This window comes from Miniopterus natalensis, chromosome 4 (genome assembly GCF_054644295.1).
Source record: "Miniopterus natalensis isolate mMinNat1 chromosome 4, mMinNat1.hap1, whole genome shotgun sequence".
NCBI classification, from domain to species: Eukaryota; Metazoa; Chordata; class Mammalia; order Chiroptera; family Miniopteridae; genus Miniopterus; species Miniopterus natalensis.
The window spans coordinates 80,459,021-80,484,048 of NC_142084.1; the positions used below are offsets into that span (position 1 = coordinate 80,459,021).

At 46.6% G+C, this 25,028-nt stretch overlaps 1 protein-coding gene across 1 annotated transcript; it reads left to right on the forward strand.

Annotated features, from left to right (window-relative positions):
• Nucleotides 1-814: 814 nt before the first annotated feature.
• SMIM3 (small integral membrane protein 3) lies at nucleotides 815-18,494 on the forward strand. Its single transcript, XM_087816929.1, has 2 exons — nucleotides 815-905; nucleotides 17,526-18,494. The coding sequence occupies exon 2, from the start codon at nucleotides 17,534-17,536 to the stop codon at nucleotides 17,714-17,716; it is 183 nt and encodes a 60-aa protein (XP_087673055.1). The 5' UTR covers nucleotides 815-905; nucleotides 17,526-17,533; the 3' UTR covers nucleotides 17,717-18,494.
• Nucleotides 18,495-25,028: the final 6,534 nt, after the last annotated feature.

Genomic DNA, 25,028 nt, shown 5'->3' on the forward strand with positions numbered 1-25,028 from the left:
TGAGCCAAACTGTCTAGGGCCATAGCAAGAATTTTTAAAACGTGCAACACCTGACTATTTATTCAGGGTCACCGACCTCTTTTCCCTTAGATTGTCAAATTTAAAAAATGATAACAGCGGACATCGCAACAGCCGTCCGGTGTGAAGGAGTCCAAATTATACTTATTTATTTTGTCAGGTCGACAGAAACCATAACATATTTTCCAGTGTGCCGCCGAATTTTAGTAACGAGTGTAGGTGTGCCCTGAGATGCACAAGGCTGAAAACCGCTGCTCTAAGTCCGTGCCCGCAGCGGGGCTGGGCGCAGGTGTCCGCGGCCTCGCTTTGCAGAGAACGCACGTCCGCGGGCGCGTTCCGCGGGAGGATCCTGCGCTCCGGTGGTGAGGCCTCGCCCTGCGCGGACCGGGGAGGCTCTCGGCCGACACGTTCGGGGTGAGCCCTCTGGGCTCAGGGTGCAGAGCGCGGAGCCCCGACGGCCGAAGTGCCTGTCCGGGGACCGTTGAGGGCTTTCCGGCGAGGGCGTGGCGAGGCTGCGAGGGGAGCCCGAGACGCCGGGGTCCCTCGCCTCCCTCGCCGGCCCCTTTCGCAGCCGCAGCCCGCGGGGAGCCGGGGGAGGAGCCGAGCGGGGGGGGGGGGGCTGGGGCCCAGGCTTTCCGGGGGCGGTCCCTGGCGGCGCCGATTCCCGAGCCGCGCGGCCGGAGCCCGGTGCCCAGCCGCGCGCCCCGCCGCCGCCGCGCGCTCCCCGCGGGGCTCGCAGGAGCCGGGCAGGGTCTGGGCCGGGAGATCCCGGGGCCGGGCCGCCTCCCGCTGCGGGCCCGGGGAAGAGCCGACGCCGTCTGTGTCCCGGGACCTGGCCGCAGACCTGGCGCGACCGGGCGTTTTGAAAGCAGCTGCGCGGCTCCGCGGTGAGTGGGGCCGTCGGGTGTCGCGCGTGGGGCCGCGGTCCTCGTGCTGGCCCCTACCCCCCTGCCCTCCCAACTCTCCCCTTTTACCCCCGCTTCTCCCGCGCCCCCTCCCCCCCATCACTTTTGCATTTCCTCTTTTCCCTTCCCGCAGCCCTTCAAGTTCCAGCCGCCTCTGTACGCGGTCTTGGGCCTCGGGGGAGGCCGGGGCTCGGGTGGGTGAGCCCCATTCGCACAAGAGAGGCTTCTGTCCGGTTTGTCTCGGAGCCTCAAAGCCGGCGAGGAAGGCGCCAGGAGTTTGCAGTCAGGGGCGGTGGGTGGCAGCCCTGGTCTGTCCCTGCCCCCCCCCCACCCCCCCATGCAGTGAGCCTTCTTTGTTCATCTGTGACATGGAGAAAATCGCCTTTGCATACAGAAGTCAGATGAGAAAGGGTGCGCAAAGTATCTGGGAGGGAACCCTTCCTTCCAGGCTCCCTCCTCTGCCTCTTCGGAGCGAGGACTTGGTTGTTTCCGTTGCCTGTTCTCTTGCACACCAGTCGCTTCCACAAATTCCTTGAGGGCAGGGACTGTCTCTCTAGGCTCATCTCTGAGGCATCCTCAGCACCCGGCCTGGGGCCTGGCACCTGGCACATAGGTGCTCAGTACTGTTTACTGAGTGAAAGAGTGAGAGCCGAGACCCATGCAAACCTGTACCACACTCAGAGGCTCTTACTTTGAGTGGCCAGGCTGGGCTCTCACTCCTGTAGCTCCACTTGTTTCTTCCTGACAGCCCTGGTCCTGTTGGCCCCTGGGGCTCACGCACCCCCCCCCCCTTTGTCTATAGATCCCCCAAAACTCTAGGCTCTAGTTCTGAAAAGTTGCTCAGTCATTCAAGAAGCAAAGATTATGTGCACACCTGCTGTGATCTGTGCCACCACCGGCAATGTGTAAGTAGTGGAGAAGGGTTGTGAATGCCAGAATGGGGTCAAGGGCGGGGGTGGAGGTGGAAAGAGCAGTTCCCTGGGAACCAGCAGACACTGAGTTACCTTGATGGGGCATTTCCACTATCTGCACCTCGCCTTCCCATCTGTAAAATGAGCAAGTGGGGGGTTAAACAGATGGGCGGCTGTGGTTGAGCCCCATGTGCTCTGTGGGCTATGTAGGCCATCCAACAATCCTCTGAGCACATTCGAGACAGCCCAGCTGAGCTCAGGACATGGCGCATGCTGGCAGTAACAACTGAAAAAGCGAAGGAGAAGCGCTTCTCTGCTCTAGCAGGGACCTCCTGTTTCCAGCTGTCCCAGGGTTATGAGTCATGCTGTGGAGGTTTCAAGTCATGCTCCATCAAATCTTCCAAACACTGACCTGACCTCTCAGGACGTCAGGACTGTGGGCTCCGTTGTATAAAAGGTCTGGGGAATTCCCCCTTTCTGGCATAGCCTGAGAATCACTGAGCTGTGTGTTTGAGACATAAAACAAATTAGAGACTGGGGTTGGCAGGGGGAATGGGTCTGATGTGGTCGGTTGCATCCTGAGCCCAAGGGTGACAGACCCAGGGGTAAAGTGGCGGTCACAGCCTCAGAGGTTTTCCCAGCCATGTTCTGATCCTTCTTTAAAAGATGCACTTCTGTTTCTTCTCCATGGATTAAACATACACAGGAAACATCTCCAAGGAAAGAGGGTCTTTATCTGAGCAGATCTTACACTGCCACTATTGGCTGTGGTATCGAAGATAGACACATGTATTCATGCTTACAGTTTATAGGAGTAAATGTTGGTATTACCACACCCCGCAGACCCCTTCCCTGATTGGCTAGGTAAGATGAATGATGTAAACATAATCATACTTGACATATATTGAGCGCTATGAGCCAGACATTACTCTAAGCATTTTACATGTATTAATTAATTTAGTCTACCTCAATCCTATGAGGTAGGGACTATCAGCACATCCATTTTATAGATAGGAAACTGAGGTCCAGAGAGAAAGTGACTCACCCATGGGCACTCAGGAAGTAAATGGTGGAGCTGTACTTTGAACCCAGGCAGTGTGGCTCCAGGGCCTATGTTCTGAATTTCATTGGAATTGGAGGTTCAGGGTCCAGATCTTGCCTCTCTCACTCACTTGCAGGGTTACCTAGGGGGAGTTAAATGAGAATTTGACAGCCACTGTCAAATTACTAGTGAATTACTAAGGACCCTAGTACCCTTCCAGCTCACTGGGGAAACAGGCAATGAACCTCAAGCGAGAATAGTATATTTCCAGAAGTTAGGTGGCCAGGAAGGGGAACTGCTTGACACATTAAACAACAGCAAGCCAGATTTAGAATGAAACTGTCTAAATTGCTTAATTGTGTATAGATACAGCCTCCTTATTTTACTGATTTAGACTTTGGTTGACTGGGCATGTGAATTGCTGGTGACCCGCTACCTAGGAATAGGGGAAATGAAACGGAAGAGAGAGGAGGAAAGACAGAGAAAATTAAACTGTGTTTCAATTAATGATGACACATATCTGACACACATGGCCCTACTCCCACATCCCATGCCCCAGGCAGACACCGATAATCAGGACCTTGCACGGAACCTCCGCAAGGCCAGGAAATCCTTCTCAGCTCAGGGCTCTGACAGCCTCCACCAGCTGACTGTGAAGCTTTTATCTTCTCTCCCAGACTTCCCACTCCATCCCCTTGGAGTACGGTCAAGGAAATGCCCAGTGACAAAACAGGAGACCTTTCTTTCTGAGTGCCTTGGTGGCATCTTAGGAGACACCTTGGAGTTTTTTATTTAATTTATTTATTTTGCTAGTCCTCCCCCGAGGGTATTTTGTCCACTGATTTTTAGACAGAGGAAAAGGGGGGGGGAGGAGAGAAACATCTATGTGAGAGAGACACATAGCTTGGTTGCCTCCCACACGCCCCAACTGGGGCCCCCATGAACCTGAAACCCAGATACGTGCCCTTGACCGGGAGTGGAACCCAAAACCCTTTGGTGCATGGGCTGAAACTCTAACCACTGTGCACACTGGCCAGGGCCTTGGGGCTTTTTAAAGATTATTCTTCTCTCCCCCTCACTCCTTTCTATTTTTTCTTTAATGGTTTTCAAAGGAAGACCGTCCTGGCCCCGGGGCAGGGTTCAAGGGGAGGTGGGATGTCAGGAGAGCAGAGGCTGTCTTTAAGAGCCGGCCATACCCTTCGAGATAGATAGCTCTGTCCATCCTTTCCAACTGACTGACAGGAACCTGAGGCCCAGTTTGAAAGAAGGAATTATTCAGGATCACACAGTGTATTGGTTTTCTAATGCTGTCACAAATTACCACAAATTCAACGCTCTAAAAAAATCAAGTGTAGTAATATATTACAGTTCTGTAGCTCATTAGGCTGTGTTTCTTTCCGGGCTCTTTAAGGGAGAATTGGTTCCCTACTCATCTGAGCTGTTGACAGAATTCAGTTTCTGTGGTTGTACGACCAAGGTCACTGTTTTCCTGCTGGCTGTAAGCTGAAGGCCATTCTCTGCTTCCAGAGGCCACTGCATTCCTTGGCTCCCAAGCGCCTGCCAGCATCTTCCAGGCAAGCAGGGGAGAGGCACATCTTTCTCGTGGTGAATCGTCCGCCTTCCTCTTCACTCGTGAGGCCTCGTGATTAGATCGGGCTCACCTGAATAATCCACAGCCCTCTTCCCATGCCATAGTCCTCAACTTCAGTCACATCCCCAGAGTCCCCTTGCCTCCGTCCTCATGGCTCCGCCCTCCGAGTCACGTTTCCTTTTTCATAGTCAGGGTTCTGGGGGACCAGGCATGGACACCTTTGAGGGCCATTATTCCGCCTGCCATACACAGTGAGGCGGGGAATTGGCGCCACCCCAGCCCCCCGGCAGCCCACCTCATGGACAGTCTCCTCTGTCAGGCCAGCACGCAGCAGGCACTTAGTCAGGGACTAGTCACAATGATGGATGGTAGAGCTGAAACAGGATGCTGTGGATTTGGCCTGGGTTTCTCCCCTGCTGGCTCCCGGTTGTTTTCTAAGACGCCGTGATTGGCTGGGTCGGATGTACGTGCAGTCTTGAGCAGCTCTGGCTGCTTTCTGGTCTCTTTGAAGTATCCTGGTGTTTTTCCATTTTCCAGCCACAGAGGAACAGATAGAAACTCAGAGAATTAGTCTTTAGACTGTTAAGAATTTTGGAGGAGACAGAAGCCAAATGGGATAAAATGAGAACAAACAGAGTGCTCCTCAGGGATGTCGGGTCACTGGAGAAATGCCTCTGATTTGATTCATTTCACATTTTGATAGTTGTGTGTCCTGCCCATCTCTTCCTCTGGCCCCTTTCTATGGAACAAAAGTCCCTGGTGAAATGGACTCTGCTGGGTTGGCACATGCTTGAGACTAACTCTTACATGCTGGGAGGGGAACTATTTCCAAGAGTAAATGTGAGCTAGGATGGCCTTTTCACACTGAGCTTGGCATGGGAAATCTCCTCCCCTTCTATCAGCCTCCCTGATCTCTACTTTTTTTTTTTTAAAAAAAAAAAAAGGTTTTTATTGATTTTCAGAGAGAGAGGAGGGGGGGGCAGAGAGAAAAAACCATCAGTGAGAGAAACATCGATCCGATTGGCAGCCTCCTGAACGCCGCCTACCAGGGATCAAGCCTGTAACCTGGGCATGTGCCCTGACCAGGAATCGAACCTGCGGCCTCTTGGTGCATGAGACAATGCTCAGCCAACTGACCCACACCAGCCAGGGCTCCCTGTCCTCTTCTAAGAACAGAGAAAGAAAGGTTTAGGCCCTGGGCAGCAACTCCTACACCCCTACACCCACCTCAATGCCCAGCTCCTGAGCACAGGGAATCAAAACTCAGATATGAACTCACCAGCCCCAGCAAATCAGCAAGAGCGGATCCTAGAGGATGTTATTCTGAAAGTCCAGTCCTCCTCTGCCTGGTATGTACAGGGTGGGCTGGGAAAGAGAAGTCCTCGTAATCCTTCCTGGATGTACAGAGAGCGCATTAAATGACCAAATCAGAGGATGTCATTTATTTTAGAGATAGAGTTCTGACCTTTAGGGCCACTGGACTTTCTGCAAGGGTGAGGATCCTCTCTGGACCTCCACCAGAAGTCCAGAGAATTGAACTCAAATCTGAAATTAGCTCAGATTCATTCCTTCACCAGTCTCGAATTTATTGGGCACTTACTGTGCCAGGGCCAGCCATAGGTGCCGAGGGTACAGCAGTGAACAGGAGCTGAGGCTTCTGCTCTCCTTGGACTTACATTGGAGCAGGCAGAGATGGCCGTAAGAACAAATAAACAAACAAGCTAATTTTAGATTGTGAAAAGTATATGAAGAAAACAAAACAAGGTCTGAGACAGAGAATGGCTGGTGGATGAGGGTGGGTCTGGAAAGATTTTTTTTTCTAAAGAGGTGACATTTAAGTTGAGATCATGGACATTGAGACACTGGATGTTGCAAAGGAAGATATGGGGGGAAAAGCATTCTAAGAAGAGGGAACAGTAAGAACAAAGGTCTCAAAGTGGGACCAGCATTTGGAACACGGGTCATTAGGTTACTCAGGGTACTAGGTGGCCTGTGGGGCCCCTTCTTGGGACTTGAGTTGTCTTCTCTGTCTGGTCTCAGTGCTCCATTCTTCTCTGACAACCTCACCAGCTCCTGCGTGTAGACCTTTGCAGGGGTCCCATAACCTGTGTGATGCTGGTAAACTCCCAGGTCTACTGCCCTGGGACCCATCGGCCTCCTTGTTCACATTCTGCAAGGTGCTTGAAGAGATGTCCCAGCATCAGTGACTCAGAGCTGCTTCCAGCGGCCTCCTCTCTGGCCCCTGTGTCTGGTGTGAATGAAGCAGCAGCGGCACTGTCTGTGAGTTCTGGCGGTGACACCTGCAGGAAGCCACCTCCCTCTATCTGCCTTTTCTCCCACTTTGGGATAATTAAGCTTGCCTGCCAGCAGGAAGTCATTTCTTTTATTGCCTTCTTCCTCAGTGAGCTCCTTGCTGATAAAACTGGTCGGATAACCATTCGCAATCTCTCAAAAGTTAACTGTTAGCAGCAGTTTGAGGTGGAGGGTGTGCATTTCTGGTGGAAGGTCAAAGCTAGGACAGGCTATCAAAGGCTATTTGCTTATAAACTATCACTGTGGTTTCTTAGACCAGATTCAGAGCAGTCACGGCGCCCAGACGAAGGGTGGAGCCCCTGAACGCTTTGCATTTAGGAGCTATGCTGTGTTCACTAGCTCAGCTGAACGAATCTGAAGCTTACTGTGTACCAGGCATTGTCCTGAGTGCTTTATGTGCATTAGCTTGTTCCACTTCCCTGGCATCCCATTGAAGTAGTTACTACCAATAGTTATTATACCATTTACACGTGAAACTGAAGCTTAGAGGGGTAAGCCCCTTGCCAAAGCCACAAGGACTGCGTATGCTCCCAACTCGCCACGTAGCTCATCACCTCTGGGCTTTGTTGCTGTTGCCTCGTCTGCTTATCCTGCCTTTCCTTTTATTTCTTCCTTCTGAACTCCTACTTATCTTCAGAGCCCATAGCCAAAGGCCCCCTTCTTTGTAAGGCCTTCCGTTTTACTTAGACCAAAGCAAAGCACTGAGGATTAATATTTTTTGAGTATCTGTTATGTTCCAGGACTCTACATATTTTGCCTCGCTTTATCCTCACGATGGGATGGCGCAATGTAGCGCTTTTAGTGTTCCTAGTTCACAGATCAGAAGATTGAGGTTTGGAGATTTTAAATAGCTCGTCCAAAGTCACATCTCCAATAAGGGTAGAAAGCAGGATTCAAATTAAGAGCCTCTTAATCCGGAGTCCATGCTCTTTCTGCTTCTTTCCTCTTCTCAGTGGCACGTGGTTTGTGCCTTCAGGGTAGCGCTTCTTTGCCTTGTATTGCAATTAGCGATCGATCGCAATGAATGTCTTTTTTCCTCCCTAGGAAAGTGTACTTCTTAAGGACAAACACTATTTTATTTATCTCTGTCTCTGTGCCACTCCTTGATCCCCAGTGTTAATCACAGTGCTGTGAATGTTTCTTGAATTAGATTGAATCCTTACTCCGCCAATTTCATACTTGAACTGGGGGGATAGGTCAGGTAAATCAAGCATGCTGCTGGCTGATTAAAAAAACCATTAATATAGATTAATCGTCTATCATCTTTGTGGATATAGACATGGTCCAAGTTAAGGATTCTAGCAAACTAGCTGAAGGGAAGGGGAATATTTGCCTAGGTCGGTGAGTCCCTATGTAAGGCCAGGAATTATTCGTCACAGAACGAACATTCGTAGGGCGCTTAATGTAAGTGTCGCAACACTGCTAAGTGCTATGTGTGATTATCCCACGGAATTCTCCGAACTCTATGCCACAGATACTGTTATTTCCCCACCTTTGTTTTTGTTTTCAGCTGAGGAAATGAAAGCATTAGGAAGTTTAAGTAAGCCGTTGAAGGTTGGTCCGCTAGGAAGTGGTGGAACCAGATTTAAGCCACCGGGCCTCCAAGCGGCCGCTTACCGCTGCTCTGTAGTGTGAGCTGCTCTGTAGTGTGAGCGTCAGTGTAAAGGGAAGGCTTCCTGCCGCTTCCCAGGGTCCCTTCCACCCAGGAGAGCATCCACCGCCCTCCCAGAACCCAGGAGCTTGGGGATCTGTGCATGTCGGAGTTGTCTGTTCAGTACCTACCTATACCACTGAGAAGAGAGGGAAGGCATTCGGGGAGGAGAAGGGGGCTGGGTTGGGTGAAGTCAGCGGGGGGGCAGAGTGGAACCCAGACAAAGTTATCCGTTTCTTCCCCAGTCCTTCATTCCATGTGCATGTGAGCTTTTCTTACTGTTTGGTGGAATCTCCCGCTACAAGTAGGATTCCAGTGTCTCTCCCTCTCTTCTCTGATGTTCTTATCCAGAGTGAGGAACAAAGAAGTTATAAGGCTTGGCCATTACCTTCCTCAGTAGATATAATTGCATTTAGGCCTTAAGTCAAAGGGATGGAAGGCAAAGGGTGAGACTGATTCTGATAGGACATGTATTTTTTTTACATGTGTGTGTGTGCATGTGTGTGTGTGTGTGTTTTCTTGGAAAACCATCTCACCTGCTTCACCAGTGGGGAAGCTACTTAGGGCTCTGGGCCTCAGGTTTTCTCCATAACCTCTTACAAGTAAAAAGGTATAATCAAGAGGCCTGACCGGCTCTCACTGTTTACATCAGTGTATTTTCTGCCCCTGTTTTCTCCAACCTGACTCCCTACTTTCTTCTCCCACCTCCTGTCTCAACCAGGATAGTGATGGAATTGAAAAGAGCATGCACATTAGGAGGCCTGAGTTCTCGCCTGCCATTAACTTGCTACATGACCTTGGGCAAGCTGTTGCCTTCAATCTGTAAAGTGGAGGGTGGGTTATGTGGTTTAAACTAGGTAGTGTCTAAATTCTGTGTCGATTTCTAGAATTCCATTAGTTTGTGGAAGTTTCATCAGCACAGGACAAACCCAGCAGGATATTTTCATTTGCACGGAACAAACCCAGTATTGCAATATTTGTTTTCTGCTGTTGCCATTACAAATTAACACAAACTTAGTGGCTTAAAACACACATTCATGATCTCACAGTTTCCATTGTTTCTATTACTATATTTTCCAGTTCTAGAATTTCTGTTTGGTTCTTTTAAAAATATCTGTTGTATTCTTTCTTGTAGTTTTCAGTTCTCTGTTAAAATTCTCAGTCTTAGATTTTTATTTTATTTTTTCTCCTTGAACATGGTAGGCAAGGCTATTTAAAGCCTGACGATCTTTTTCTATGATCTGTTGTTTCTGATGGTTCTGTTCATGTCATCTTGCCTTTTTTCATTCCTGCTTATTTTTGGTTATGTATTGAACATTATGTTTGAATTAAAAAAACTGAAGCCTACTGTGATGTTATCTCCTCAAGAGAGGGTAAAGGTTGACTGCTGCTGGGCACCTGGCAATCTGGAACAGCCTTAATTCAATTCCAGGGACGGTGGTGATTCAAAGCTGCTTGTAGTCTCTGGGATTAGTATACTTCTAGCTCACTCTGAGCACTAAAAGTTCTCATTGAAGTCATCCTCAAAATGCAAGGGTTTGCCTGGCCGGTGTGGCTCAGCAGTTGAGCATCGACCTAGGATCCAGGAGATCACGGCTCGATTCCCGATCAGGGCACATCACGAGGTTGCGGGCTCCATCCCCAGTCAGGGGCGTGCAGGAGGCAGCCGATCAATGACTCTCTCATCATTGATGTTTCTATCCCTCTCTCCCTCTCCCTCTCTCTGAAATCAATAAAGATATATATATTTTTTTAATGCAAGGGTTTAATTCTCCCTGTCTCAGCAGGCTTGAACTCCTGTCTGTCAGAAACACTGTTAATCTCCATCCGCTTCAAATGCCACTAGTGGAAATGCCGCTTCAAATGCCAGGCTCATTGCCCTGGATTTGTCTTCTCCCCAGTCGTAGCCTGGTAATTCATTATTTTGTGATTTCTTAGTGCCTTCAAGCATATTCTTTTGGTTCAGTTTTGCAGCTTGGTCAAAATGGTTTAGTTTTGGCATTTGGTCTAGTACTGGAAATAAAAGTCCTAAACTTTGTAGATTGCATGTCTCTCCTTAAGTCTCTAAATCTAGAATGGCTTTTAGCCAGAAGCAGTAAGAATCTGACCTGGACTTAGAAGGGAGCTGTGGATCGGCCATACCCCATGCCCACACGCCTGGGTCTGTGTGACTGCTTTGGGGTAGCTGGAGGTGGTGGTGAAGACAGGGTCAGGAGACCTGCATGTGAATCCCATTCACTTAGCTCTATGCTCACTGGCCAGTTAACCTCTCAGCTTTAGTTTCCACATCTGTAAAATAATATATCCTGCACAGGATTATTGCGAAGGTTAAATAAGTTAATGTATGGGACAAGGCCGGGCACAGGGCTTAGCACTTGGTATTTGTAAAAGAAATGCTGGCTTGTGGGATTCTGTGTTTGAGGAAATAAGGAGAGGGGTACTTCACTTCTCTGTGCTTCTTCGAAGTAAAAGAGCTGTGTCTTCTGAGTAAATAATGGTAATTCCTAAAAGAGTATTTTGTATATAACAAGTACATGATGAATGAATGAACGAATGTTCTGGGCAGAGTTACTTGCTCTGATAGTGCCCAACCAAAAACAATACTGCTCTGTCAGAGGTCAAAGTTGCTGCTGGGGAATGAGCCTCATAATTGAAAGGTGGGTAGATAGCACAGATTAGTCACCTTGAGTTCAGTTATTAGAAAATTCAGATGTGTAGGAAACTTTAATTTAGGAAATTTATATATTTTTTTGTTAGAACTAGAAAATTTGCTGTATGATGGAATTGGCTGGAACAGTGGCTTTTTTTTTTTTTTTGCTAAAGGATGTTTAGTTCCTTAGAAAAATTGTCTCAGAATAAAACTTGATTTATCTCCAAGCAGGAGGCAGGGCACCCCCTGCCCCTTTTCTTCCTAGATTGGACTAAGTACAGTACTTGACAGATGAGATGAATTTTCCGTCTTTGGAGAAGGTACAATATTTTCTTTCTTTGGAGGAACTATAGTTTTTTATACTTAGTCTTGTTAATGGACACAAAAACAGTCATTTTGGGATTATTAACTTTTCCATTGAATTGTCTGTACTGCTTAACCCAGGACTGCTGGTGCAGGGACCTGGTGGTGTCAGTGGTTGAAGATACCATCGGCTTCCTTGCTTGTCAGCTCAGGGTGGTGTTAATGCAGTTTATTAAACAAACTTCCATTGAACACATGTCAAAGTTTATTATCCATGAACGAGGTCAACAGATAAAGCCTGCCAGTTTAAAATGATAGGAGTTTGGGACTGACTGCTGTTTTACCTCCCCTGGTCATAAAAACAAGCACCTTTTTATCAGTTATAAGGTAAATTTGTGACGTGAATGGTCTGGGCCATGTTCTGACACGACCCATTCGTTAATCAGAAATAACAAGGAATATATCTGCAGAGCAAACGATAAGCAGATCGATCTTTGGTTATTAATTAAATGTGCCAAGAAGCAGGGTTTTGTGCATTCACAAGGAGCCAGTGCACCCGGATGCCAAGCAGAGGTCAAACAGAAGTCAGCTAGCAGCAGCTTAGAGCCCTGCTTTTTCTCAAGCAGATTTTCCAGCACGCCATTAGAGGCTGGACATGCGGTTCTCGGAGCTTTTATTTTGGGGACAGAGTTATTCTTTCACGGTGGGGGGCGGGAGGGAGTGGTGAAAGCGACTGGAATGGAATCCCTATTGCCTGGACGGAACAGCCCACCAGAGGACACATCCTCAAGGATTGAGAAGGTTGAAAGAGGGAGATGGGGCTCCCTGTGCCCTGTCGCCTGGCCACGCGGATGGCCAGCCTCACAGCCCTGGAACCCAGGGGTCGAGGGGAAGCTGAACAGCTGTGCTGCACCAGGAGTGCAGGTTGTGCTTGGGAGACACCAACAAAACAACTGGGAAAATGGATTTTCTCTGATGTTCTCAGTTACAAGGAAATGACTTAAATTTCATTGTAACTTGTACATTTTTGTGTTGTGGCTCAGCATTACTTTTAGTTTGAATTGTATATGTGAAGAGGGTGAGCACCCCAATTTCTAGTGGTTAGGGCCTGCAAGGATATTTATCCAGCCCTGTGACTGAGTAGGACCCCAAACTCCCCCTCCCTTGCCCCTCCCTGTCACTCGAGAGCAGCTGCGCTTTTATTTGTTTTTTAAACAATTTTATGTGTGAAAGAGTAATATTAGTACAGTGAAGAATATGCTTTACAGAAAAAGTTCATTCATCTACTTGTTTGCTCTGTTTTTTTAGATGAGGCAGTGACTTGATCAGATTTCTGTATCTTTGATTATTCAGGATGGGGGTGGGTTGGCCGTGGGGGCCGCCTCCGGACCTCAGTGTTGCCGTCTGTGAAACGAGGCTGGTTCTGGCGTCAGTGTTCTGTGATGCTTGCTTGTGGAGGAGCCCCGAAGCCTGATTCCTGTAAGTGACAGGTTTTGCTTACAAAAACCAGCCAGGGAGATGATGCGTTCCTGGCATTTGGAGTCACTGGGACTCATGTTAATGGGTTTACCAGAAAGAGCTTTTGTGGGGTTCCTTTGGCCCAAAGCAAGCTAGCTGTTGATGTAATCAGGAGACCACAGAGAATAAATTCTCCCGCCCCCGTACCTCCTGAGCGGCGTGTGTGAGTCCCCTGTGACTCACGCTTCCATGCCTCAGACCTCGGAGAAAGGCCCCAGCGTGACACTCCTGCGGCCTTAGGCTTGCCAGAGGCTTCTCCTTAACCCCAGACTTGCCCAGATCTGATCAGACTGGCAACAGAGCACCTAGGAATCAATTCTCAAATCACAGTGCTAGAAAGAGTTGTAGACACCTTAGAGGTCGTTGAGTCCAGGGGTTCCCAACCCTGGCTGCACATTTAAATCACCTGGGAAATGGGGGCAAAAGGCCTTCTTCCATTTCCTCCTGAGTCTAATTCAGGAAATCTGGAATAGGACCCAGAAGTCAGTGTTTTTTATACTGTCTGAAGATGGTTCTAACTTAGCACGCTATATAACACTTGGTGACCACTGATCTAGTCTCATAGCTGAATCTTATTTGATTTAAAAATTATATATATTTATATTTACTCTTTTTAATACAGAGAATTATGAAGAACCTCCCCCCCCCCACACACAATCCTATTTCCCCCACCATCCAGTTGACATAAAAAAATTAAAAGTAAAGAAGACATACAGCCCTGGCCGGTGTGTCTCAGTGGTGGGACACATTGGCCTGTGAATCGAAGGGTTACTGGTTCGATTCCCGGTCAAGGCCACAGACCTGGGCTACAGGTTCGATCCTGGGCCCCAGTCAGGGCACGTGTGGAAAGCAACCCATTGATGTGTCTCTCTCACATCAATGTTTCTCTCTCTCTCCTTCCCTCCCTTCCACTCTCTCTAAAAAAAAAAAAAAAATCAATGTAAAAAATATCCTTGGATGACAATTAACAACAACAAAAAAACACATGCAGATGGCCGGCATTTACATGAGGAATGTTAAATATCGCTAAGCATCAGGGAGGTGCAAGTGAAAACCACAATAAGCTAATCGCGTCGCCCCTGTTAGAATGGCTACTGTCCAAAAGAAATAAGTGTTGGTGAGGATACGGGGAAAGGGAACTCTCGGGCACTGCTGGGAATGTAAATGGGCGCAGCCTCAGTGGAAAACAGCATGGAGGGTCCTCAGGTATTAAAAACAGAACTGCCTTATGACCCAGCCATTCCACTTTTTGGTATTTATTCAAAGAAAGTGAAAACGCTGATTTGGAAAGATCCGTGCACTCTCGTGTTCGTTGCTGCGTTACTTACAATAGTCAAGACGGCACGGCGTCCATCGGTGGGGAACGGGTAAAGAAGGTGTGGTACATAAATAGTAGAATATTATTCAACAGTAAAAAATAACGAAATCCTGCCATTTGTGACAACATGGATGGACCTTTAGGACATTATGCTAAGTGAAATTAGGCAGAGAAAGAGAAGTACCATAGAATCTCACTTATATGTGGAGTATAAAGAAAACAAAAAATCAAACTCTTAGATACAGAGAACACTGGTGGTTGCAGAGACTAGAGGTGGGGGGAGGCAAAATGGGTGAAGGGGTCAAAAGGTGCAGACTTCCAGTTATGAAATAAAGAAGTCATAGGGATATAATGTGCAGCATGGTGACGACAGCTTATAATGTATTACATGTTCAAAAGTTGCTAAGAGAGTAGTTCTTAAAAGTTCCCATCACAAGAAAAAAATTTTGTAACTATGTGGTGATGCTAACTGGACTTATTGTGCAGATCATTTTGCAATATATACGAATATCAAATCATTACATTGTACACTCAAAAGTAATATCATATTATATGTCAATTGTACCTCAAATTTTTTAAAAAGAACCAAAAATCCAGAAAAGAAGAAAAAAAGAAAGTGGGGTTGCTTCTTTGACAATATCAAATTCTTAGGCTCTGGGGAGTCCTCACCTGTGCTCCTTCCAGTGAATAGAAACCCTGTGCCCATCCCCCTGAATCTTAGGCTATCAGAAATAATTAGCAGATGTCTTGTAATTACCAATGACAATGACAGTAGCAGTAAATTTTCATGTATGTACAGTAACTCAAGAAAAAAGTAATATGTGCTCATGTGTAGAAAATTCAAATACTATAAAGACATAGAGAATGAAAAGCAAAAACTTGCACTCCCAGTCTAACACTCAGAGGCAATCACTATGAACACTGACGTGGGATCCCACTCATAAAAGATTTTCCATTTTATACCCTTAGCTATCTATCATCCATCTATCTATCTATCTATCTATCTATCTATCTATCTATCTATCTATCTATCTATCTATCATCTATCTATCATCTATCCATCTATCATCTTCTATCTATCATCTATCTAATCTATATCTATCTATCTATCTATCTATCTATCTATCTATCTATCTATCTATCTATCTATCATCTATCTATCCATCTTTCTATCATCTTCTATCTATCTAATCTATATCTATCTATCTATCTATCTATCTATCTATCTATCTATCATCTATCTACTTAACTCTCCAAAATCTGAACCAAAAGGAGTATCCTATCCATATTATCTTGCACTTACTTTCCCCCCCACAGATCATCATTCTTTTTAATAGCTGCTAAATAAGTTAATATTTGTAACACACTGGAGCAATGCTTGGTGTGTAACAAGCACTCCATATTTGTTAAACGAATGAAAATTGCTGTTTGGTACTCCGTTACATGGATATATCCTACTTTATTTTACTATTTATGGGCGCCCCTGTTACATCAGTTGCTATAACAAACAACGCAGAAACAAACATCCTTATATGGACATCCTGGGGACTCGACTCTGGTCATCAGTACCAAAGCATGGTAATCCGTACTGGACTTAGAGTGATGACAGTGGGCATGGGGCCAAAGGGACTAGAAGGGGAAAGTTACTGATTAGGTAAAAGCAGGAAACAGGACTGGGACTGGGAATTTTGCCTGGGACCTAGAGTCACAGGATTAAAGATCTTAGATCTAGAAGGAACCTTAGGAGGTCGTTTGTTCCAGTCTCTGGGCAAGGAACGTATCACATCTGTGGTTCCCAAGTTGTGCCCTGAGCCCTAGGGAGCCACAGTGAACTCACTGGAAAGGTGTATGTATGGGGCTGCAAGATCTTTAACATTTTTGACAAGAATAGTGATATCTGACATGTCTCGGACTCTGTGTAAACGACTGGCTCGAGCTAGCTTACAGTTTAACATTAATCTTACTACATTCCTTTTGATGATGATATAATCTGTGGAGCCGAGCTTTTGGCGGTTGCCATGATACAGCAAGTTCTGCGCACCATGAACGTGGGCTGGGAGTGAGCACGGCCCTGTCCAGTCTCACTCCGACGTTTCAGAAGTTGTGCGGTGCCCAGCCAGCCGTTGCACACATCCCATTAGTCAGTAACTGGTTAAGAATGAAAAACATATTTTTTCTTTCAGTGTGTGTGTTATTTTTTTTCAAACAGCTACTAATGAGGACATAAATGCTTATTAAGTTGTTTGAACCTGGCTATGTAATTAACAGAACTGCTAGGGTATTTCTTTTGGCCTGGAGTGCTGTCAGGGAATTACTAAAACACTAAGGGTGCCATGAGTTGAAAAAGCTTGGGAACAACCGATTTATATACTTTATCCATCAGCTGCAAGTGAGAGAAACCAAACTGACCCTGCTCGAGCAAAACCAGAAATCACTGGCTTATAATTTGGGATGCCCTGGTTTGCAGACAGTGTCAGTCTGGGCTGGGTTCAAGTGCCCAAATGAAGTAACAAGGCTCCAGTTCTCGATTCATCACTAGCACAGGCGCTCCACATGTGGGTGACATAGCCCCACCCCCGTCCTTTCCACACTCACACCCTTCAGGTTAGCATCCCAGCAGAAAGAGTCATCTTTCCCCATAGCTTGTGCACAGAAGCCCTGGGAGGACTTTGGTCCATCTAACCCGGGTTGCTGTGGAGATTTGCAATGACCAAGCCTCAGCCCCACATCCATCTCTGTGCTCAGGCGAGCGCCCTAACTAAGGCGCGGAATATGTAGGTTCTTCGCAGGAAAGGGGGGGTTCTGTGACCAGGAGAATGGGAGAAGGGGTACAGGACCAAAAGCAACGAATCTCCCGTTTTACAGGAGAGGGAACAGACTGGGAATATGACAGTTTAAGTCAAACATGGAGGCTCCAGAGTCCCACCCATCTGGCTTCATTCACTTCCTTGGGCAAATTAACTACATCTACGACCGTTTAAGGCGATAGAGTCCTCATCTCGAAAATGGGAATAACTGAAGATAAAGCCCAAGAAAGAAAAAAGCCCCAACAATAGTCCCCACCCCCTAGGGTTGGTGGTTGAAGTGAAGACTAAATGAGGTAGCACCTGTAAGTGCCTGGCACCGTGCCTGGCACATAGGGAGCCCTCGGTACACGAGGCCACTGTTATTACTGACCGAGCAGCCTTAAAGGTCTCACAGCTGGCAGGTGGCCCAAGTTTCTGACCCCTGGAGCAGGTTTCCTTGCGACTAGGGAGGCAGGGAGAGGGTACAAAACAGTGACTGCCTCTTCCTGTCTGTTGCAGAGTGAAGCATGGATGCCGTCAGCCAGGTCCCCATGCAAGTCGTGCTCCCCAAGCACATCCTGGACGTCTGGGTCATTGTCCTCATCATCCTGGCCACCATTGTCATCATGACCTCCTTGTTGCTGTGCCCGGCCACTGCGGTCATCATCTACCGCATGCGGACTCACCCTGTCCTCAACGGGGCTGTCTGAGAACCTGCCGGGGGGGGGGGGGGGGGGGGGGGCCGCGTCCCCTCCCGCGGACTCCTTCCCTTTCTCGGAGACGCAGCAGGAGGCCTGGGGAGTGTAGACTCTGGAGCTTGATATGGGAGGGGACACCTGAGTTCCGATTTTGATTCTGCCACTGGCCGGCTGTGTGGGTTCCATCAGGGGGACCTCATTCTATGAGTTCCAGGTCCCTCGTCTTTCAAGTGGGGACTGTGATCCCTGCCCTTCCTACCTCATAGGCTTGTGAGAACCAAGGACTTGGTGGAGGTTTAAGCTGTTTGTGAGCAGTGAAGCCACCACGGATGAGCAGGTGTTGGGCTGAGTGCCGCGAAGCTCTGCAGAACCAAAGAACCTAACTGCTCCTGAAGGCCTTCAAGGTGGCGAGGGGGACGCTGAGGCAGAGCGGCCTTGGTCAGTGCCCCGCAGCTTGAGCCAAGCAAAGGCACCCTGTCCTCATTCCAAGGGGCCATTAGCACATTGGCCCAAAGTTATACCCTTTGAGGTGCCACTCCCTCCAGTTTTCTAATTTGGGAGAGAATTGATCATGGCAGGGGGAGGGAGATGGGTGGAACTTTCTAGGACCTTCTCGGTGCCAGAATCTCTGCCCCCTCTGCAAGCTGGATGAGGGCTCTGCCACTTCTTGGCAATGCCAAGGGAGCTGGGCAACTCTTTCCTTCTGCTCTGAAGTCTCATAGCTTTGACATCCTAGCAATGTTGGAAAATGCGGTGTGGCTGAGACCCCCAGCCAGCTTTCAGGATCTCCAGCCCCTTGTGTGCCCCCACCAGGGGAGCTCTGTCCCTCTGCCCCAGCTCCCGCTATAATTAGCTCTGTGGTATAATGTGTACCCCTTCACTCCCTCCCACCAGCACTGCAAACAATCCAAGGTACAGACTAATATTTTAAGAGATGTTCCCAGGAGTTTTGAAAAACCAACTCAAAACAATGATGGTTATTTTAGATGCTATGATTTATATTTATATAAAGAGATTTCTGGACCATTCAAGCTCTTTGACCCAAATCAGGAGCATCCTTGGATTTATTAAATTATGCAAAAAGATAGCACAGCTATTAGGACATTATTGTGTGAAAATGATGCTTTTACTTTGATCTCATTGATGTACACAACCAGTTTCCAATAAAGTGCTAGAAAGAGCGTGCCTGAGTCTTTCTTTAAAGAGTGCACATCAAACTCAGGTCAGAGGACTCCACTGAATTTATGGGTCATAGAGACACAGTTTGAATGTAGAACAGAAAGGGAGAGAGAAGAAACAAATCGACTTTGGGGTTCTAGCTTCGGCAAGGGGGTGAACAGTTGTGCAATGTACACAGACGCAGAATGCAGGGAGAATAGACTTGGAAGTAAGACGTGAGTTTAGTATGGGGCATGTTGAGCTCGAGGTGCCTGTGATACTCAGGTGGACACTTTCAGGATGCAGTTGGAAACCTGAGTCTGTTTGTTGGGAGAGAGCTTATGGCTGGAGTTAGGTTTGGGGGGCTCATCTGCATGTGGTAGATAAGCCACAAAAGTGGACAGGGTCATCCAGGCAGGGTGTAAGACTGAGAGGAGTGAGATGCTAAATGTAGGATTTGGAGAACACGAAATAGGCGTGGAAGGGGACCGGAGAGAAAAAAGGCAAGGCAAGGAGATTGAGGTCATGCAGTGAGTGGTGATACGAGAGGGATGCGACCATCCTTGGAGAGTCAAGGAACAAGTGGGAGCCCAGGAAGTGGACACAGTGGGAACGGACAACTCTTCCCAGGAACTGGACTGTAGTATAGAGGCAGGAATTAGAAGAGGCATCGGGAACAGTGGTCAAGGGTAAGCACAAAATATTTGGGGCTGCGGCTGGCATCACATAGCATGCTGACTTACAGCAAGCTCTTTGTTATGAGTAGACGGTACACTCTAAAGGATCCCGCCATGGACGCACCAATTCAACAACGCACAGACCAAGGCCGTTTCTGAGAAACCCTAAGATCAATTTTGAGGCTCCTGTACCCAGGGTGAGCGCAAAGCCAGCTGTACTGGAGCTGGTTGGAACATCTGTGGCTCCCTCTTGCCATAATCCCGCCCCCCGGCACCGCGGCACAGGATCACAGGGAACCCTCAGCTCCCAGCTTCTCCCTGGGGGGAAAGGAGAGGACTGGACTCAACACCCAACGTTCTGACCTCTTCGGGGGGCTTCCTGAGGGACTGGTTTGTGTTGCCTGAATCTAAGCACTGACAGGAAAGGACTCCAGGTTGGGAGCTAATACACACTCATTTTTTTGGCTAGCAATACATTTAGGCCTTGCTTTAATTTTGTTTAATTAAAGATCTGAAGGCACTAATAATCTAGAAGCCAGAATGTCTGTGCCAGGGAAATGGGCATTCACATAGTCCAGTGTCTGGCTAATAGGATGGATATAGCTAAAGAACTCCACGGTGTTACCGTTCTTTGGATGGTTTAACCTTGACTTCTTTTTTTCACACAATAACAATATAAAAGAACTTAAAGCACCAGAACCAGTAACGGAGATCAGCCAGTTTAGACCTTGAGTTACATTACTGGTGATACACAGCAGAGGCACCTGTCCAGTACATTCAGAAGATATGACAGTCTCTGGGAAATAACATAACGTTACTATATGGGTTTTAAAAATATAATACTTGCATGCAATTGCTACAATGTGCATTTTTAAGCCAATTGTGAAACTGGTCTGTGACTGTTGGTGTTCTCTGTTATTAAATTCAAAACGAGATTGTTGAAGTTTTTTCTTTTTAAAACATTCAGAGTGGCTATTATGAATTAATATTTTTATGCCACTGTAAAAAAAATTAAGTTCTGGAGGGGAGAGCAGACATGCTCAGAGCTGACTAGGGTCACAGGGTACATTTCACTTAAAGAAGAACTTTGAAGTACACAGTTCCCTAGCATCTCCATGGGCCGCGTCGGTAGGAGGTGTAATGTGCGGGGGGTTAACTTTAGTGTATGAGGCTATAAAGGACACTCCTGCAAGTCAGGCATGGAAAGGACGTGAAGTAAGTTCTGAATCCCTTACAGCTCTCAATTTTGATTCCAGGACTCTCATAATACAAGTCTTGATTTACTAAGTTGTAAACTTCTGGGGGAATAACCTGGAATAAATGAAGTGCTCCATTTGAAAAAAAGAGCTATATCGCCATCTGGCGAGCATAACAATTATTCTTTTGTATTCATTGGTTTTTTTGATTATTGGGAGAAAACTCATTAGTAATTAAGATATAAAAGTTTCCTTGGCTTGTTGACTTTTTTTCCCCCTCCATGACATTTTCTTTGTAACACTCACTCCTGAAAACGACCTACTTTATTTCTACTTCTTTATTTCAATAAGTAACAAATTTTTGTATCTACATTCCCATTCAGTTGTCTGGTAATTTATTTGTAATAATTTCCTAAGATAGAGTACGGTCACTGTCTTTTTGTTAACCAAATATGATTTTTAAAAATCTCGACATGGACAGAGCTGATAAACCAATGGAAACTTTACAGAGCTCTCTACAGCTCATCTGGCGGGCGAGACTGGTCAGGGCTGGTTGAAGTTAGCTTTAGAGATCCAGGGTTTAGTGTCGTCATCAGTGTCATGTGCAGGGCTTTGGCTGAGCAATGCTGTTTACACTTGAGATTGGGCTCCTCTCCCTGGCCCCTCCATGTCTTCCAAACTCACCCTTTTGTGTTCCCTCTGTTTTCCTTCTGCTCCCTTCTCTCCCCCTTTCCCACTTTTGTATCACTGTCTCTTCTTCACCTCTGCCACTAAGTTTAGGTCAACTTTTAAGGGGGTCTGCAGGGAGGCCTGGGAATGCGGGCACAGCCAGGAGTTCAGGTCTTGTTTTACCCAGTCTGCCCTGCTTCTCGCAGAGCCCTGAATGGGAGGCCCTGAGAGCTTTGCATCAGGGTGGTGGGCTCCAGCCCTGGCTCTGCCATTCACTGGCTGTTTGAATATCACATCGAGAAGCCTCATTTCCCCATGTATGGAACCATGAGAAACCTAGACTAGCCAAAGCAATCTTGAAAGAACAAAGCTGAAGGTGTCCTCTATGATTGCAAGCCATACTACAATACCATCAAAACAGTACGGTATTGGCATAAAAACAAACACAGAGACCAATGGAACAGAGTAGAGAGCCCAGAAAAAAAAACTGGACCACCATCTTACACCATGGGGACTTTGTATAATACAGCATCCCCATTCCTTGTACACAGCTGTGTTCCAAGATACAGAGCCATCAAAACCTTTGCACACAACCGATATTCATCATCAGTTTGTGTACAACCATAATACCAGCACCAAAGTTGAGCAAAAAGGCGATGTAGGGGCAACCATCCCTTTTACAAGCAGCATTACTTCAATCTGCTGAGATAGGCATTGGCCTTACCTAAGATTGCCCCAAACCCTGGGAGATAAACCCCCCAGTGAGAGAATCCACTTTCACTTGTCGGTGCCAGGCCCTGCCCCTTCACTGGCCTGGGCTGACTCTGGGGTGACAGTAACAGATAGAAAAGGCATTGAATGAAGAATATAGAAAGATCACTGTTTTCATAATTTCAGAGTCAGTCAGGGGTCCATAAAATAAATAGTTTAAACTTTGATGGGGAAATGGGGAGGCATGAGAACTGCTATGGCTGAGCACCTGAGAGAATAGAGAATGTTTGACTGTGAGCCATTTAAATAAATGAAGCTGACATCTGTCAGCTGCTGTGTGATATCCGCCTAGGTCACAGCAATATTGGCATTGCTCGAACTGAGCCATTTATTCAACTTGTGTATAATTGGGAACTTTCTTGCTGTGTTTGGTATCACTTAAAAAAAAAAGTTTTACTGATTTTTTTTTTTTCTTTAGAGAGAGGAAGGGACTGGGATAGAGCGATAGAAACATCAATGAGAGAGAAAAATCATCAATCAGCTGCCTCCTGCACGTCCCCACCTGGGATCAAACCCACAACCTGAACACGCGCCCTGAACAGGAATTGAACTGCGACCGCTTGCTTCCTGGGCTGACATTCAGCCACTGAGCCACACCCGGCCGGGCATGATCACTTCTTCCTACTAGAAACTCCTTCTTGGCACCAATGACAACACACTCTCCTGGTTTCCTTATTTCCTTGACTGCTCTGTTTCCCTCCTGAGTTCCGTTTCTTCTCCCGTCCCTGGTGAACTCATCTAACTCCTGGTTTCACCTATTTCTGTGCTGAGGACTCCCCCATCTCTACCACCAGCCCAACTTCTCCACAGAGCTTCAGAATCATAACCAAACACCTGCAGCTGGCCTCCTCCTCATGAAGTCAAGCTCTGCCCCGGCTGCTCTTTTTACCTTCAGCTGTGTCTCCCTTCGGATGTAAGAGAACATCTCCCTTTGCTGTAAAAACCTCACTTACCTCCTGGAACCACCAGTGGAGCATTACAACAGTACTTGGGCCATTTCACTGAGGGCACAATGTACATACCTGTCTTTGAGGTAAAAGACATGCAGAGCCCAGAGGTTAAGAGTTAGCAGAAGCTCTAGAAGATGGGGCCAGAGTCCTTTGGGAAGGGAATCAAAGGCTGGTCCTGGAAAGTCTTTGTGCTCTCTGAGACTCATCTGGAAAACATCACATTTGGAAGGGCCCACGGCCAAATGAGCCACATTTGAGAGGTTTCCCCAAGGCTGAATTTCAGAGATTCCTTTGATGTCAGCTTCTCTCTCTCATACCAAATGTTGTAATGTCCTCTACAGAATCCTGACCGCTAAATCTGTTCTTGAAAACTTATTACTCCAACCCAGGCAGTCTAATCTGATGTGGGTCATTCTTAACTATGAGAAGGCACTATGTTTTTAACCATGTCTGTCTCCCCGTGAAGGCTGATTTTGTATGTCAGGGGAAGATCAACATGGTTGTGCACACATGAACAATTAGTTAGTAGCTACCAAAATTTAAAATGTGCATACTCCTTGGCCAGCAGTCTTACTTCTAGGAATGTGCTCTGCGGATATATGAACAAAAGTGTACAAAGGTGTATGAGGACGTTCACTGGTGAATTGTAGTAGTTTTTCCCCCTCATTGGCTCATGAGGGTCACAAATGCTAAATCATGGGTCATGCAAGGTAGATTGGTAAGTACCACGGGAAAGCCATCACGTAGTATTAAAAGGCCCTGGCTGTTTTCCTTTCTGGATTATATCTCCATAGGGCACAAGGTCAGCTCTACTGGTTGTAGTGAACTGATGTCTCCTGTGGGAAGAAAAACATCTTGCTGCTTACCTACTCCATGCCAGGTGTAGCACTTGGCACTTTACACTCATATCTAATGCTCATAATAATATTTTGATTAAGGCGCTGTCATCTCAGTTTTACAGATGAAGAAAATGGAGGCTCAGAGGACCGAGGTGAGCTGTAAACATCCTGTGAGCTAAGATTTCAAGCTATGCCTGACCATATAACTTGTGCTCTTTGCCAGATATTGGGAATAAATTATTTTAATTACTAGTAAGCCAAAATGGATATTAATCTAAAAAAAAACCCATTTTAGACTTATAGAAAAGTTGCAAATGTAATAGTGTCCTGATATCCCTCACCCACCTTCCCCTCACATTAACATCTTATTAACATAGTACAATTATGCGAACCAGGAAATTAACATTGGTACAATATTATTAACTAATATAAAACTCATATTTAAATTTCATCAGTTTTCCAGTATTTTTTAAACGTTTTTAAAAAGCCCTTTTTCTGTCCCGAGATCCTATCCAGGACCTCAGGCTGCATTTGGCTATTTCTATGTAGAGGTCCTACACTTCATGATTAGATTTATTTTAGGTGTTTTATATTTTTTATGCAAATATAAATGGTATCTTTAAATTTTCACTGTAACAGGCTGGTTTGTTGAATTAGTTTATTTAATATTAAAATCATATAAAGCAACTAAATGTCCTTAGTTCTAATACTTAATCAGTATGTTTGTTTTCCTTATTCACAATTATATCACCTGCAAATAATGAACAGTTTACTTTTCCTTTCCAGTCCTCACGTCCATTACTTCTTTTTCTTGCCCCGCTGCACTGGGTAGCTCCTCTAGCAAAAAGCTGAAGAAAAGTGAAGTGTGAAACCAGTAGATGCTAATTCCGAAGTGGGATTTTTATAGAAGCCCTTTATCAGATTGGCTGGGGGCTGACAGTGAACAAATCAAATGAAAGGCCTGTAAGGTAGGGATTGTGAATTTCTTATTCTGTGTAAGTTCCTCTCCATTAAGTTTGTGTGTCCCCAGCATGATCTCTTGTCCTTCTCATGCCTTTATAAGG

Excerpts from the sequence above, each read along its gene's own strand:
- SMIM3 (XM_087816929.1), top strand. The coding sequence starts at position 17,534 with ATGGATGCCGTCAGCCAGGTCCCCATGCAAGTCGTGCTCCCCAAGCAC.